The sequence below is a fragment of the Lissotriton vulgaris genome, chromosome 1_1, assembly GCF_964263255.1.
Source record: "Lissotriton vulgaris chromosome 1_1, aLisVul1.2, whole genome shotgun sequence".
NCBI lineage: Eukaryota > Metazoa > Chordata > Amphibia > Caudata > Salamandridae > Lissotriton > Lissotriton vulgaris.
Window position 1 is genome coordinate 372,717,646 of NC_141685.1, and position 15,227 is coordinate 372,732,872.

A 15,227-nucleotide genomic window follows, 5' to 3' on the forward strand; every position below is an offset into this window, starting at 1 on the left:
CAAAATGACCGTCCCTCCTCACTTCGGAATCTAAGCAGTAATGCTTCGCGAAAGTGTAGAGGGAGGCCCAAGTTGCCGCTCTGCAAATGTCCTCTACAGGAACACCCCTAGACAAAGCGGATGTAGAAGACTTTGCTCTAGTAGAGTGAGCTCTTATACCCTTTGGAGGTTCCTTACCAGCCAAGGTGTAGCAGATCTTAATACACAGGATACTCCATCTTGATAGCGTGCGCTTGTGCACTGCTCTTCCTTTCTTGCAACCAGAAAATCCAACAAAGAGCTGGTCATCCACACGATAGATCTTAGTCCTATCGAGATAAAAGCCCACCACCCTCTTTGGGTCCAAGCGTTGAAGCCGCTCCTCCTCCTTGGAAGGGTGAGGGTGAGGAAGGAAGGGTAATGGACTGCCCCACTCCATATATTGTGCCTCAATGGGACTTGAATCTTGTTTTAACCTATTTGATGGGTTCACCTTTTGAACCTTTACACAAGTGTCCCATGAGACTTCTGTCTTTTAAGACTGTTTTTCTAGTAGCAAACTGATAATGTTGCGATCCCACCATGAAACGGAGATACTTCCTGTGGGACTTCAGGATGGGGATGGAAAATACGCGTCCTGCAAGTCGATCGACACCATCTAGTCTTCTTCCAGCAGCGCCTGAAGAACCTGCATCTTGAACTTCTCTTGAACTTCTCTTGTTTTAGATAAAGATTCAAGATCCTGAGATCCAGAATTGGACGTAACCTGCCATCCTTCTTTGGAATCAGGAAATACCGGGAGTAGCATCCCTGACCCCTTTCCTGCTCTGGAACCACCTCTATCGCACCTTTCTTTAGTAAGGTCAGAACTTCCTCCCGTTGGAGATGGAGATGTTCTTCCGAGCAAGACCCTTGACAAGGAGGGTAATTTGGAGGGAGTTCCCGAAAGGGAAGAGCATAGGTCTGTAGTAACCTATTCCCAATCTTGCAGAAAATGAATGAGCCGACCCCCTACAGGACCAACATGATCCGGAATGGGGAATCTTGGGCTGCTTTGCTGCGGTGATAGTAGGGGAGGTAGAGGAAGAAGAAGAGGAGGAGGAGGGCTGGCGGCCTCGGGGACGACCTCTATACGACTTGTATAGAGAGTTCTGTTGTTGTTGTTGCTGCTGACGAGGCTGGCCAAAGGAACGAATGGATGACTTCCCAAATCCTCTGCATCTACGCAAGGAGCCTCTAGATTGCGCTTGCAAGCCAAGTGATCTAGCTGTGGCCTTGCTTTTTTTAAACCTCTTGAGGGCAGCGTAAGCCTTTTTACCAAAGAGTCCTGAACCATCAAATGGTAAATCCATCAGAGTAGCCGGCACATCTGATGAAAAGTCCGTTGACTTCAACCAAGCGCCCCTTCCAGTAGCCACTGCAGAACCCATAATCCTTGCCACCGAGTCAGCCCTGTCCAAGCCACTTTGAATGACTTGACGGGCAGCAGCCTGGGTATCGTTCAAAACTTCCTGAAAGTTTTTCCCATCTTCCTCATTCAGTTTAGGCAGCAACTGTTTAGATGAATCCATCAAAGCATGGATATACCTTCCCATCAAACAGGTATCATTCGTAGATTTCAACGCCATGCTTGCAGAGGAAAATACTTTCTTGGCAGACTGGTCAATTCTTTTAGATTCCCTGTCAGCTGGAACTTTAGGGAAAGCCCCCGAAGATCTCTTTGAGCATGCAGCCTGAACCACCAGGCTCTCAGGTGACGGATGAGAAGATAAAAACTCTGTATCGCTAGGAGACACTATATCTTCGTGCAATAGACCTTGAAACTGATGGCGCAGAATGAGGTTTTCGCCAGACCTCTATAATAGGTTCAAGAATTGCCTCATTGAAAGGCAAGAGAGGCTCAACAACTGAAGAAGGTGAATGGAGAACCTCTGTTAACAAATTTGACTTGAACTCAGTGGTAGGGAGTTCAGTGTCTAACAATTCAGCCGCTTTTCTTACAACCACAGGATAGGGGGCTACATCTTTTGATGGTGCTTCAGAATCAGGTGAAAACTCCCATTCAGGTGAAATATCCAGGCCACTGGCCTCCCTCAATTCAGCAAAATAGTCTTCTGAATCCAGCAGCTCGCCTTCTTCAACTTCTTCACGATAACGCTCCTCTTCTAAAACCCTCTGGGCCTCTCTCCTGGAGCGAATCCTTTTAACAGACGTCGAAGGATCCATAACCGACTCCCTCGGATTCAGGGCTGGCGTCGTGCACGGATCGGACTGCGCCGCTTGCGGCGAACGGGGCCGAACAGACAGCGCCGGTGAAGATGCAAACGGTGTCGGAGCCCTCGGCGCCGGGAAACTCCAAGACGGAGCCGTCGGGAGGAACGGTATGAAGGGGGCCTGAGCATAGGCCTGAGGAACCCTCAAACTAATGGCTAATGGACCCATGGGACCCGCAGGCGCACCAGAGGGGAACATTGCTCTTGCGAATACACCATACATGGCATTAAGGTAATGCGATGGGTCTGGTCCTGGAGCTGGGAATGGGGGGTAAGCTCCTGGTACTGTCTCCGAAGCTGGTGTTCCTGGATTCGGGCCAGCCAGCGCCGACATCGGAACATCTTCTGGTTGCTCCTGTTCTTCCGGCACAGGATGATCTTCATTCGGATCCGGAGAATGGACAGAAACCGGAGATGGAGCTGGGCGTTGGTGATCGACGCGGAGGGACTTAGGGTGAGGCTGACTTCTCTGGAGAGGCTGGATTTGACAAAGAAGGAGAGACATGATCCCTTCTGTGACGTCGAGGCGAGGTCGATCTTGGCGCCGCTTCTTTTTCAGATCGATGCCTTGAGGAATGCTTCTTTTTCTTATGCTTCCTCGGCTTCGAGTGTCCCGACGTCGACTTCGATCCCGATCTGGATTCGGAACGGGACCTCGATCTCGATCTTCTCCTACCTGCTTTCTTATCCTTTTTCATCTTGGCCATAAACAACTTCGCCTCTCTCTCTTTCAATGCCTTCAGGTGCATCTTCCTGCAGCATGGACATCCATCGACGTCATGGTCGGAAGACCAGCACCACACACAATCCTCATGTGGGTCAGTGATGTACATCTGCTTACTGCACTCCCTGCATGGCTTAAAACTAAAACCAGACTTCCTCGCAGACATTGTCGAGAGAAACAAGAGAAACAGAAGAAAATAGTAAGAAATACAAAGTTACTACGGAGAGTCCCACGGCTTCGACAGCGCGAAAAAAAGGGAACTGACGTCATCACGCTGACAAGGCCCTATTATGGATCCAGTGACGTCAGCGGGGTCGCGGGCGGAGTCGTACCTACTGTGACGTCCTCCATGACCTCGGCGGCTTGTAGAGCTACAAAAGTTTCCGATTGGCTGCTGCGCAGGGGATATTCACAAGGTGAGGAATCCACTGGCAGATGTTTCCATCAGAAATTTCTGGCTATATCATGGGTGCCGATTGGCACATGTGGGCCTTGGAGTGGAGCCTCCACTTTCTGTGGGCACCATTGGGTCTGCCTGTTGGATGACATCTGTATCATGAAGGGGAAAGCCTGGGACCTTCACTGGTGGCAGGTGGACATGACTCTGCCATGTAGCAGGCCGTTCTTACCTGACCCATAGCTCACTGTAATTTCAGATTCATTGTTTCTGAGTTGGGGCAGTCATTGAGAAGTGTCTAAAGGCCTTGCTACCAAATCTATATATTCGGGTCTTTGAGCAAAATTTATGACCTGGTGTAAAGGCTGTCAACTTGATCCTCCACACACCAAGTTATTTGTTCTTTTGTTGTTCATCCTATCTTTGGCCCAGCAAAACTTAGTAGTGAGCACATTTAAAGGTCATATGTCAGTCATTTTGCAATGCCCGATTAGCCTTTATTATCTAAGTTACCAGTTATGGTAAGCTTTCTCAAAGGACTGACATATGTGTTCCCACCAACATCTTTCATTATGCCCCAATGGGACTTTACCCTGGTCCTTACATTTCCATGTGTATGCTTTTAAAGCCCATGCAGAGCTGAACCCTGCATCTGATCATCAAAACAATGTTACTTATCGCAATTGCTTTCGTACACCAAGTCACTGAACTGCAAGCACTGAATCCTCCATACATCGCTTTCTTCCCTCATAAATTGGTACGGAGTACTCATGGCTCATTTCTGCTGAAATTTGTATCACCCTTCCATTTGGATCAGCCTTCTACCCAGCCCACCTGCTCCTCTCCGACACATCCATCTGAGAAGGAGGAGGAGAAGCTTTATAAATCCAAAGAGAAGTCTTAGTTTCTACAATCCGCGTGCTGGGTTGATGGCCAGATTTTTGTGGTGTTTACCGCTATTAAGAATTGGAAGGTGGTGCAGAAACCAACACTGTCCCAATAGATTGGTTTGTGCATAAAAACCAGGCTAGACCCTGGCCAAGAAGGCACCTCCTCGAGAGCCTACAGTCTCATTCTGCTTAATAGCTGCAAAGTTGTTTGCAAGGGGTGTTTTAATACTTGACATCTGGCCGGCTGCTATGTGGGCGTCCGTGCCTGTGCTCACCTACTACTACTGCCTCAGCAGTCTGTTTTGCCTGCTCATTACTGCAGGACATCTTGATCTGTTCACAAAGTCTGCAATCTCTGTTTAGAAGTATCCACCAAAAGAAGTTTTTTACCTCCGCACATTCTTCCTGGAGAATACTACATTCATAGATTCCTCACTTCTCCCTGTTCTCTGTATCTGATAGAGAAATCTAGCAGCAGATTCCTTAACTTTTCAATTCTCCCCAGGTGCCAGTCTGGAGCCAGAAATTCTTCTGCAGAACATCTGAGCCCTGGGGGATGGGGACTTACAGCTCCTCAATGACGTTGACTCCGGTCCTGAAGTCAGTGGAGCCATATAGGTCTCCCCTGGCGTGCGGACGTCAGTTTCTTCTTTTTCTCGCTGAAACGCAGATCTGGAGATGCAGTTCCTTGGTTAGATTTTTTTTCCTGACCTGCTTCGACACTCCATGTCAGTGGAATAGGGTGCCTTTGTCTGACGTACGTCTACAGGTTTCAAATCTTGTGGGTCTTGTAACCGACATATGTCGGTGACGGACCCGCATACAATTTGTATGTGGTGTTTAGGCGAGCACCATGATGCTCAAGGTTGTGGCTCATGCCAGAAGCTAAAACCAAAGTCTTAAAAGGAGCAACGGTGGAAGTTTATTGAGGCGCGTGTGTCACAATCCTCGGAGGCTTCCCAGCCTCGGTCTTCGTAATCTCGGGAAAAGTGAGGTCGATCTAGGAACAGAAGCCAGTCTGAAGGACGTCGGTCTTCTGGGAAGTCAAAAAGAAAGGGGCCGCTGATGTCGCTCCTTCCCGAACTTCATCGTGTGGGGACTGCCATGGCTTCTCCAGCTTGATAGTTGAGGAGGCCGTTGGCAGCTCCACACCGCTTCTCCCAGTTTTTCCGGGAGCCGGTGCATCAATGGCTCAGATGAAGGACTATTATAATTCCTTGCACTTCATCTTTGGGACCCCATCTCTCTCTGGTGCACCCTAAGGTGCCAAGGAGGTGAGTGGGGCGCCGTCTGAGGGTTTGCCCTCGGTGTCAGCTGAGCCATTGGAGTAGAGTGGTCGAGGTCGGTTGGCCCCACTTAAGCATCTCTACCTACGATGCCGGTCTTCGATCAATCAACTCTGACACTGACGTCAGTCGAAGTCGCTTCTCCTCCTCTGTGTCGGTGTTGTATGACGTCAGATGCGAAATAGACTCTTCAGACTGAGGGGAATATTCAGATATGTATTCCTTCTCAGGAGTTGAAAGACAGCCTGTGTCGATTGAGGCTGGGCCCTTTCAGCCCTCTTCTGATATTAATGTGCCTCAAATGGAGGAGAGCTGGTTGTCTGCTCTGGGGAGGCTAGTGGCCTGGATTAATCTCCCCCTGTCCTTGCCAAGGAGGCAAGTTCCTCCTCTTCAGACATGCTAAGAAAAGTGGCTACAGTTTTAAACCTGTCACTTCCTACAGTGCATAGGTCCACAGACCCTTTGATTGACGTCCTTTTCCAGGTAGAGACAGGGGAACAACCTGTTCTTCCATTTGGAGAGGCCTTTTCTGATATTTTATTGGGTTCTTGGCATAAGCCTGAGGCGGGGCTGCAGTGAACCAATATATTGCACGTATAAACCTGGCTGCACCTGGGCACCCAGTTTGTCTTCATAGACACCCTTCCACCTGTAGCTTGGTGACTCCGGTTTCTGACTACTTCGCAAGATGTAGATTCTGTTCCTAAGAATCCAGTGGGTAAGAAGTCTAGGAATCGTAATGCATGTGGTAAACATATCTTTGCTCCGGCAAGTTCAGCCTTGAGATCAACAAATACATCTTGTGTGCTGGGACTATATTCCCATGCTTATGGGATTCTCTACAGAATTTGTTACCATCTCTTCCAGATAATGTCAGCTCGGACATTGGTGATTTGATTAAACATGCTCAACAGGCTGCTAGGCTTACCATAAGGTGTGGTTTGGACACCATGGGCACTATAGGTCGCGCAATGGCATTGGCAGTGGCATTAAGGCGTAGAGCTTGGTTGGCCACTTCAGGTTTAATGGAGGTTGTCCAGTCGACTTTGGTCGACATGCCATTTGATGGTGCCCATCTTTTTGGGAGGCCAGCTGATTCAGCATTGAGATACTTCCGTGCAAGACCGAAGTATTCAGAGTCATCGTTTTTCGTTGTTTGTTACTGGTGTAACTTGTTCTTATACTTGAAATGTTAGGGCATTTTGCGTGTCCGTTATTGGTTTGACCACTTGGTGTCCTGAGAGAGCAGATGTTTTATTCTCAGTACACATTTTTCCTTTTCTTAGGGTTGATTTAGATAACGAGGGAGGTTTCCATTGGTTCCTTAGTCTCTGAGGAGGAGCTTTGTGCTCAAGAGGTCATTGTCAAGAGATGTATTTTTTTGTTGGAAGATTTTCTGACACAGGCGTCTTTGAAGCAGATCATATGCTAAAATGAGCTTGTTTTTGACCTTTCGTTGTCTCTTATAGGGACATTTTATTATGCCAGTGGTAAGTCTGGTGTATAGGGAGGCACTGGTCTTTACTCGTTAGAGTGATCAACAGGGTATGTTCTCACTGCTCTTGTGGTGGGTATATCTATTATGGCCATATTCAGGGCCTGCGTTTTTGTATTCTTTTAAATACATGTTCTTGTGGTCATCCTTCATTAACATCCTCTTGGACTATGTGTTTTTATGGTGTAGGTTGTCTTCTCTGGGCAGACATTTTGTAATATATGTGCTTTGCTTTTTGGAAAATGCTGAGAGTAAACTCAGAGTTAATGGCCTATTCTTTGGAAGACAAAAGTTAGTTTCCTTAACCACTGTGGAAGGAATAAGTATTTCAATTGGTTCGTTCCTTGAACATATGGGGTGTACTCTGTATCTTACGCTGTGTGATTGGTAGTGTTAGGAACATACTGATGGAGACTTCTAGCTGCAGTTTCCTTACCTATTTTTCATCACGCAATTTATTGAGTTTTTAGGCTTTATTGAAGCTCTTGAAATTTGCCCACAATGCTTTTTTGCATCTGTTTGGAGGGTATGTTCTACCTGTCTTTTTGGGTATGTGTCTATTTTCACTGTGCTAATCAAGTCCTTGCGATTCATGGCTGTTACTTTTTGAGACAGGCTTGTGATCAAATTGTGTTGTTGCATGTGCTTGTTGCTAACAAGAATTTATTTTATATACTATTTCCCTTTTTTTGTTTATCTTTTCTTTATTAATATTTTGATACGCCACTCATAGGTGCCGTCCCTTTTCTTCTTTCACTTGTCTTGGGATTTTGAGCGTGCCCACGGTTTAGATTCTGTGGTTAGAAGAGTATCCACCAGAAAGAATATTACTAGTTGAAAATATCTTGTTCATCACCTTGCATTAAGCACCTAAGTGCCATTTTTGTCTATGAACATACAAGCATATGTTTGTTTTACATTTATGATAACATGTTAGGCCAAGAAAGATGCTTTTAGAGCTTCATTTCTTAATTGTGCTAGTATTTATACTGCTTACATAATGGTGTATTTGATGCATTCCTGTGGGACAACCACCTGTAATTAAAGTAAGGCTGAAAAGTAAATATTTTGTTTTCTGTTTTAGCTCTTCCACGAAGATGGAGAATGTTGGGTGTATGATGAACCACTACTGAAGCGAATAGCTGCCGTAAAACACTGAGTGACATGCAGAAGTGATACGTCATTTAAAACAACATTCAAACCCTCAAGTTAAAAAAATGAGAAAGTGGCAACAGTAGTACCTAGAGAGTGCTTTGGGTTCAAATGAAAACATCTCCAGTGAGGAGACTAGATCTTGAGTAAACTACAGTGGTTCCGATCTCAGGGATGCTGGACTTGATGCAAAATGAATATTTGTATAGAGAAAAAATGTACTATGTTCTACAGTAATTATACTTCGAGCTCACAATTTTAGAACAATACATATATGCGCTAAAAGAAATGGTATGTACCCCCACAGTCAATTCAGAATCCATGCCTATTTAGAAACTATCTATTATGGACTAATGCCTTGTGAAGTCCACTCTTAACAATATACAATGTAAAAGTGCAATGTAAAAAAATATTAGATCTCAGTTTCATATATTACTCTTGACCTCTATTCATATAAATGTGTATATATATATATATATATATATATATATATATATACATAATATATACACACACACACACAAGACTTACAATGACCTAGCCAATCAGCATTTTCTGTAAATGTACATATAGTGAAAATGTACAGTTTTAGAACATGATGCAGAAGTGCAACCTAGCACATGTATGATAAAAAATAATTTTTTTGCCATTCAGTGTCCTTGAAAAATATCTTCTGCATTTTTATTTTAGAGACTTATCTGCTAAATATAACAATAGATTACGATTTAATTTCACTCAGTGTATCTTAAAACTTAAAAACATAGATTTTTCAATCTGCTCTTATGCATTTGTATTTATTTCTTAATAAAAAAAATACATACAAACTTAGTTGTTTTATTTTCTAAAGTCTTAAAATGTTTTGTTGCAGGAACAGTTATATTCCTAAACTTTCATTTTTATAGATACGTCACAGCAGATTTCTCACATTTAGAATATCCCCAGGTGCCAGTCTCGATCTGGAAGATTTAAACATCATTGCTCCTACGCACCAGTAGGTGGTGTTGTGCAGCTCGGTATTGACTTCATTACACCCTGCAAATGACATTGGAGCAGCATATAATATCTACACCAGCATGTCAAAATCAGCTCCCTTCTTTTTGCACCTTCGTATGCAGATCTAGAGCTTGTCAACTTTTTTCTCATCAGTTGTTTTTTCTAACAAAAGTATTTTTTGTGTGTGTGCAAGGAAACCATGTCACCTCCTAAGACTACAGGAGTGTATGGATTGTTGCGAACAAATGTCTGTGATAAATCCCCACAAGGTGTGCCTCTGCTGTTTGGGTTCGGTACACAAATCCAAATCCTGCTGAAGCCGATCAGGGAACCTGAGGTGAAGCTCTATGTTGCCAAACGCCTAAAGAAGTCTTGCTTGAAGTAAAAGGCGCAAACCATTTTCCTGTAACAGGTCCTCATCACAGTTCAAATTTGAGTGGAAGCACAAGAAGGCCAAGCGAAATTCGTTCAGTCCCACCACTCCTGGGAAGTCGAGAGAATGTCAGAGTGCCTCTTGATCTCCTTTCCTTACCCCTACCGAGGAGTAGCGTCTACAGCTGATCCCACTACACCCCTAGTTTCTGGGACCATTGGCGATGTTGCAACAGATTGAAGCCTTTAAAGAGACCATGTTGCACATCTTGTCTCTTTTCAGGCTCTTTATGCCATGCCTAGAGTCCCCAAGAATCTACATGGGCCTTCAGTCGGGTTACCGCTGGCCGGTCCGCCTTTAGGGCCATCCGTGTCTCCAGAACTCATTTTGAGTTCTGCTTCAGTGCTGGAGCCAACTTCCAATTTGGCATCAGCGTCCCCACCGCTTCCCTTGGCGCCGGTCCCGGCGCTGGAGGAAGACCCTGTTCTCAGCCACAAGCCAGGTGATTTCCCACAGTCATACCGATACACCCAGTCCCAGTCTTATACAATTCTGAAATTGCAATCACCAGAGGGGCATCCTCTACAGACTGTGGTGTCTGACCCCGAATACCTCTCAATCCTACTGAGGTCATGCTCCAACTCCACTCTGTTGTAGGAAGCAGGCCTTTTATATAGTGTACCAAATGAGTTGCACTATGTAGAAAGTCCAGACGACCTTTATTAGCTTACAGGAAACCTGGTCCTTCAGCCGCAGCCTTTGTTGCCAGTCAAATGGGGTGGGGTTTTCAGTCACAGGAGTACCATAAAAACATTGTGGCATCCCTCTGCGCAGGAGCCTCATCCTTCAGCCGCAGCCTCTGTTTGCCAGTCAGCTAGGGTAGGACTACGTCTCCCAGCCTTCCAAGGGGCATAGGACATTTCCAGGCGCAGGAGTCCCATAAAAACATCAGAGGCATCAAGCTGCGCAGGAGCCTCACCCTTCAGCCGCAGCCTTTTGTTTCTGCCTGTCCATGCCCAAATGAGACTCGGCTGGGCCCTCTCTTGGCCTGGTGATACCTTTTTAGACCTGGGGCCTATGCTGCTAGCTAGAGTGAAAGAAAAGCTGTATTTCCCAGGAGATTAAAGTGTGGCACCAGACGCACAGCACAATGGGCATAAAAATGGTCACCTGCAATTAATTTCCAGGTGGGGGAAACCCCACTACAATTGACTCCTTCTCGGCAAGAGCGGTAAGTGTTGTTTCTAAAGAGATTAATTTAGCAGACGGGCATTTGTTGTCTGGGTGCGTGGGAGTAGCTCCTCTCTACTGCTGATTTAAGGGCTAAGGAAGAAGTGAGGTCTGAACCATCTGATATGGCCAGGTCTGCTTCATTGACCTCAACCTTGAGAGATCTCTTAGCGGGCCTTGATGTCTTAAGCCTAATGAGGACGCTTTCCTTATTTCATCACCAAAACTCCCACAAACCGCAAAACCCAGGCGGAAGTCCAGGCGAACCGTAGACTTGATTTCTTCATTTACTTCTCCAACGTCAGGCTTGGGTCACTGCAATTCAAACTTTTTCAGTGATTCTGAATGAGTGTTTAGATCCCTTAAGAGAGAAACTAGCTAAACTGAAGGCAGTAGTCTGGCAAATTTTGCCTGTATCTTAAGAACAGCAGAAAGGGCTAGGACTCTGTCTAAGAGTGCCAATATGATTGTGCATAGTTTCCCCCTCGTCTTTCTGCGAATGATAGCACTTGTGTAGCAACAAAGGATAAAGGTCCACATAGATCAAGAATGTTTTTACAGCCTGTTAAGCGCCCAGACGTTTCTGCTCAGGTATCCAGCTCACCTAGTCTCACTGAACCCTCGCGAGTATTGCTTAATATATCAAACTATCTCCAATCCGCAATAAGGCCCTCCCAGCTACCCATGATTAACCTCCCACCTGTTTGCTGTCCTTATGTTGTTGTTCTGGTGGGCGCCCCCCCAGTATATAATCTCCTCTCAGGAGTCCCCTATTCAGCTTCAAAATAAGGTGAGCCATTGGTTGGTTAAACACTCTAATTTATGTGTGCAGGATTATAAAAACATTTTAATGGTGCGTCGGGTAGCTTGGGGTGGCCCCACCTATAAATCCATTCAAGGGATTATATTATTGTGAATTTTAGGTATCCAATGATCGCGGGGAAAATCCTGTCTTGCCATTCCAAACCCTTGGTTAAGGACAGTTCTTCCTCTTGTTTTTTTTTTTTTTACAAGCCTCCCAGTTCCAAGAGACGTCATGCTACCTCAAGGCCCACCAATTTGTTTAGTGCCTGATAAATTTTAATATATGGTGTACTAATTGATTTGCGTCTTTAGAAAATCTTGATGATCAGGAATGACATCTACTGGGGTCCACAGAATATGGGTATATCATTTATGCATCTGAAAGAAACACGTTAGTGTTAGATTCCTTACCTTAGAATATCCCGTCAGATTGGATCCGGAAAAAAGAAGAACTGAAACCGAAGGTAAGTAACTTGTGCATTAGAGCTGGAGTACCGATTCTGTGGCATCACGGTGTGGATGATCAGCTAAAGAGGAGTGTCATGGTTTTTGCCACCTCTGTTACTATGGCCACCACACTTAATACAAATTTGTCATTATCTAAGAACACCCTGTTGGCGGTTTTCTAGTTAGAGAGCAGCACAAGAAAGAAATACGTGGCCACTATTTTTTTGCTTTGATTAGTTGGAATGTGGCTGACCTTAAAAGCAAGATTTCCAACCCGGATAGGCTTTCTTTTATTAACAACTACAACTTTATTGTCTTTCAGGAAACTTGGGCGATGTCACCTATAGTATGCAGTGGTTTCTCATGTTTTTCCTGCCCAGCCGTTGCTTCCCCTCATGGTAGAGCTAATGACCAGTGCTGGAACTGCGACAAGGAAAGGGGGGACCTGGCACATCTTATCTACCACTGCTCCAAAGTCAAAAAATTCCGAGAAGATTTTCAAACTTAATAAATAAAACAATAGGATGCACACTAAAAGCAGAATTTGCCACCCTTACCACCGCATTTATGACGGAGTTAGATTCACAACAGTATAGAGACCTACTGTACCTCCTACTTATAGCCGCAGTCAAAATAGTACTCACCAAATGGAAAGACACTTCCAAGGCAACTTTCAAGGGATGGCTCAACTGGGTAACGTACCTTAGAGGTGCTGACACAATCGCCCTACAGAACTCACCATATAGACAACCTTGCAGGGGAATGTGGGCGTATTTAGATAAGATCCTAGACCCATACCAACCGCCTTGAATAATGATAAGAATACAAAGAATCGGATCGAAATTACACCTCCACGACTTCAAGAAACTAGCGAGAAGACAGTAAACTTCTGTATGCTATCTCTTTTTCTCTCTTCCTTAAGTCCTATCCTTTCCCCCTTTACTCTTTTCTCTCCTCTTACTATGACAGTAGATTGGGGGGGGACAGCCAAGCATATATAAACTGTAACTGTACTACAACTAACACAGCCAGTTTGGGCTGCCACCCTGTAACTGCAAAGCGCTGACGATTACATGTTATATGTTGTAAAAAAAACAATAACAATTTTTTAAACAACAAAAAAAAGGTGGTCTTGCCATTTGGGTTAAGCTTAATCTCGACTCAATATGACAATTGTGAATACTCGTGGCTCTGCATACCAGGCTTTGTTAATTTGAGACTTTAATAGTTCTTTTAGTTTTTATTTGGTTAATCTTTGGAGACTTTAATGCAAAGATGGAGTGCTAGTCAGTTGAATTGGGCTTTCGAAGCTCCGACTTGGATACTGCAGTGTGGGATGCCAGGGGTTTGGAATTGAGACTTAGTTTACGAAGTCTACAAGATCCAATAGGGCAACTATTTCCAGGGTTGCTCTCCGGGCAAGCCAGCATATAGAGGTGGGTATTTACTATTTATTTGCTTCTAACAGCTATTTGCAGTGGTGTTTATGTGGTGATGTGGTATAAAACCAGTGGAGCAACCATAATGTTTTACTAGTTGAAAGAGCCCTTCCATTTGACAGGGATAAAAGACCATCAACATTAGTAAACACACTAACAATGGCTTAAGGTAGTGTGGCATCTTAAAGATCATGCAGCTGTATTAAATGGCTTACTGCAAAAGAACCACTCAATTAGTTTGGCCTGTTTAAACGATGGGCCTGCCGATGAGTTATTCCAATACCATCAACAATTGTATGCAATTATTAAGAATTCATTATTGAAACCCCTAAAACCTGTGTCTCATCAAGCTCGCTGATTTGATGGGAGCTGTCCAGCTGATAACCACCATTTGTGGAAGGTGTTAGCTCGGTCACCTAGGGATATAGTGGAGATCCGAGAGACTAGGAAGATTTATCAACTGGCTATTATAGAGTGGAAGCATGTATTGTTCTACAAGCATTGGGAAACGCTTGAATTGGCTGCTTCATAAAATAACAGGTTGTTTGGGGAATAGTAAACCGGCTTACTCCGCTAGATACACCCTTGGATCCCAGTCTGAACAGTAATATTTCTGGACAGGATTGGGTTAAGCATCTTACCAGCATATTTTATCTTGAGAACGATAGAGTATGTTAGGACGTGTTGCCTCAGTTACTTGTTCCCCCCCATCCCGCTGCCATTTACCCTCCAGGAACTTGAAATGGCTGTCCAAACAAGTGCCGCTGGTAGGATGTTGGGCCCTGATGGGTTCCCATGGACCTTTTTTTTAATGTATCTCTGATCTGTGGGGACCCCTGATGATGAATCGCTCTAATAATTACCTATGTAATAAGATTCCAGAGTCCTGGTCCTGCGATAGTGCTGAGTTTTTAAAAAAGGCGATAGTGGGGGGTCATCTAAATGTTAGAGGCAAATTTATTTGGTAGACAGCTTCATTAGGATGTTGGGGAGGGTAATTTTCAACTGTAGTCAAGGGCTACGGACAATGAAATATTGTCTGCATGCCAATATGGTTTCTGGCCTGGGCTTGGTAGAGTGGAGCATTGTCTGAATTTACATCTGATAGTAAGTACACTGTCACCAGGCGCTGCCCACTGTACCTGGCCTTTATGGACTTATCAACCAACTTAGACTGTCTTAATAGAAATAAACTGTGATCTGAAAGAAACAGGTTAGTGTTAGATTCCTTACCTTAGAATATCCCCAGGCATCAGGCTGGATCCGGAAAGTTTTTGTCAGCAGTACCCTTGTGTGTCGGTAGGCGTCATCTGCGGATTCGCGCCAGTCATCGGCGTCGTGATCGCTGGGATGACGTTGTCGAAGTACTTAAACGCCGCCCTCGCGCCCTGACATCAGTTCCTTTTTCGCGCCAGCTAGCGCAGATCCGAGAAGAGCAGTACTCTTAGTAATTTTTTAACTAACTTTTTGGTCTATTTTGGATCTCTTTTTCGAGTCGACTTCGACTCCTGGTGCTGTAGGGATGCCTGGCTTCAAGCCGTGCAACGCCTGTCACCGCCTGATGTCGGTGAGCGACCCCCACCATCTGGGTGTCTACTGCCTCGGGGCCGAAAACAACGACAAGTCGTGCCCCGACTGCCAGGCCTTGACCTTGAAACCTAGGCGGGAGCGGTCCCGCAAGCTACTCGAGATCCGGCTGTCGGCTCCACACCGCTCAAGGTCCCGGTTGAGGAGGAAGTCGAGGG

At 45.1% G+C, this 15,227-nt stretch overlaps 1 protein-coding gene across 8 annotated transcripts in view; it reads left to right on the forward strand.

Moving 5' to 3' along the window:
* OSBPL9 (oxysterol binding protein like 9) overlaps positions 1–9,020 on the forward strand; it is a 1,205,712-nt gene extending 1,196,692 nt beyond the window's left edge. For all 8 annotated transcript variants that reach the window (XM_086952425.1, XM_086952427.1, XM_086952426.1 and 5 more), the window contains one exon: positions 8,129–9,020. In XM_086952425.1, coding sequence (XP_086808551.1) covers positions 8,129–8,203 — 75 coding nt within the window. In that variant the 3' untranslated portion in view covers positions 8,204–9,020. The remainder of the gene's footprint in view (positions 1–8,128) is intronic.
* The last annotated feature ends 6,207 nt before the right edge of the window (positions 9,021–15,227 follow it).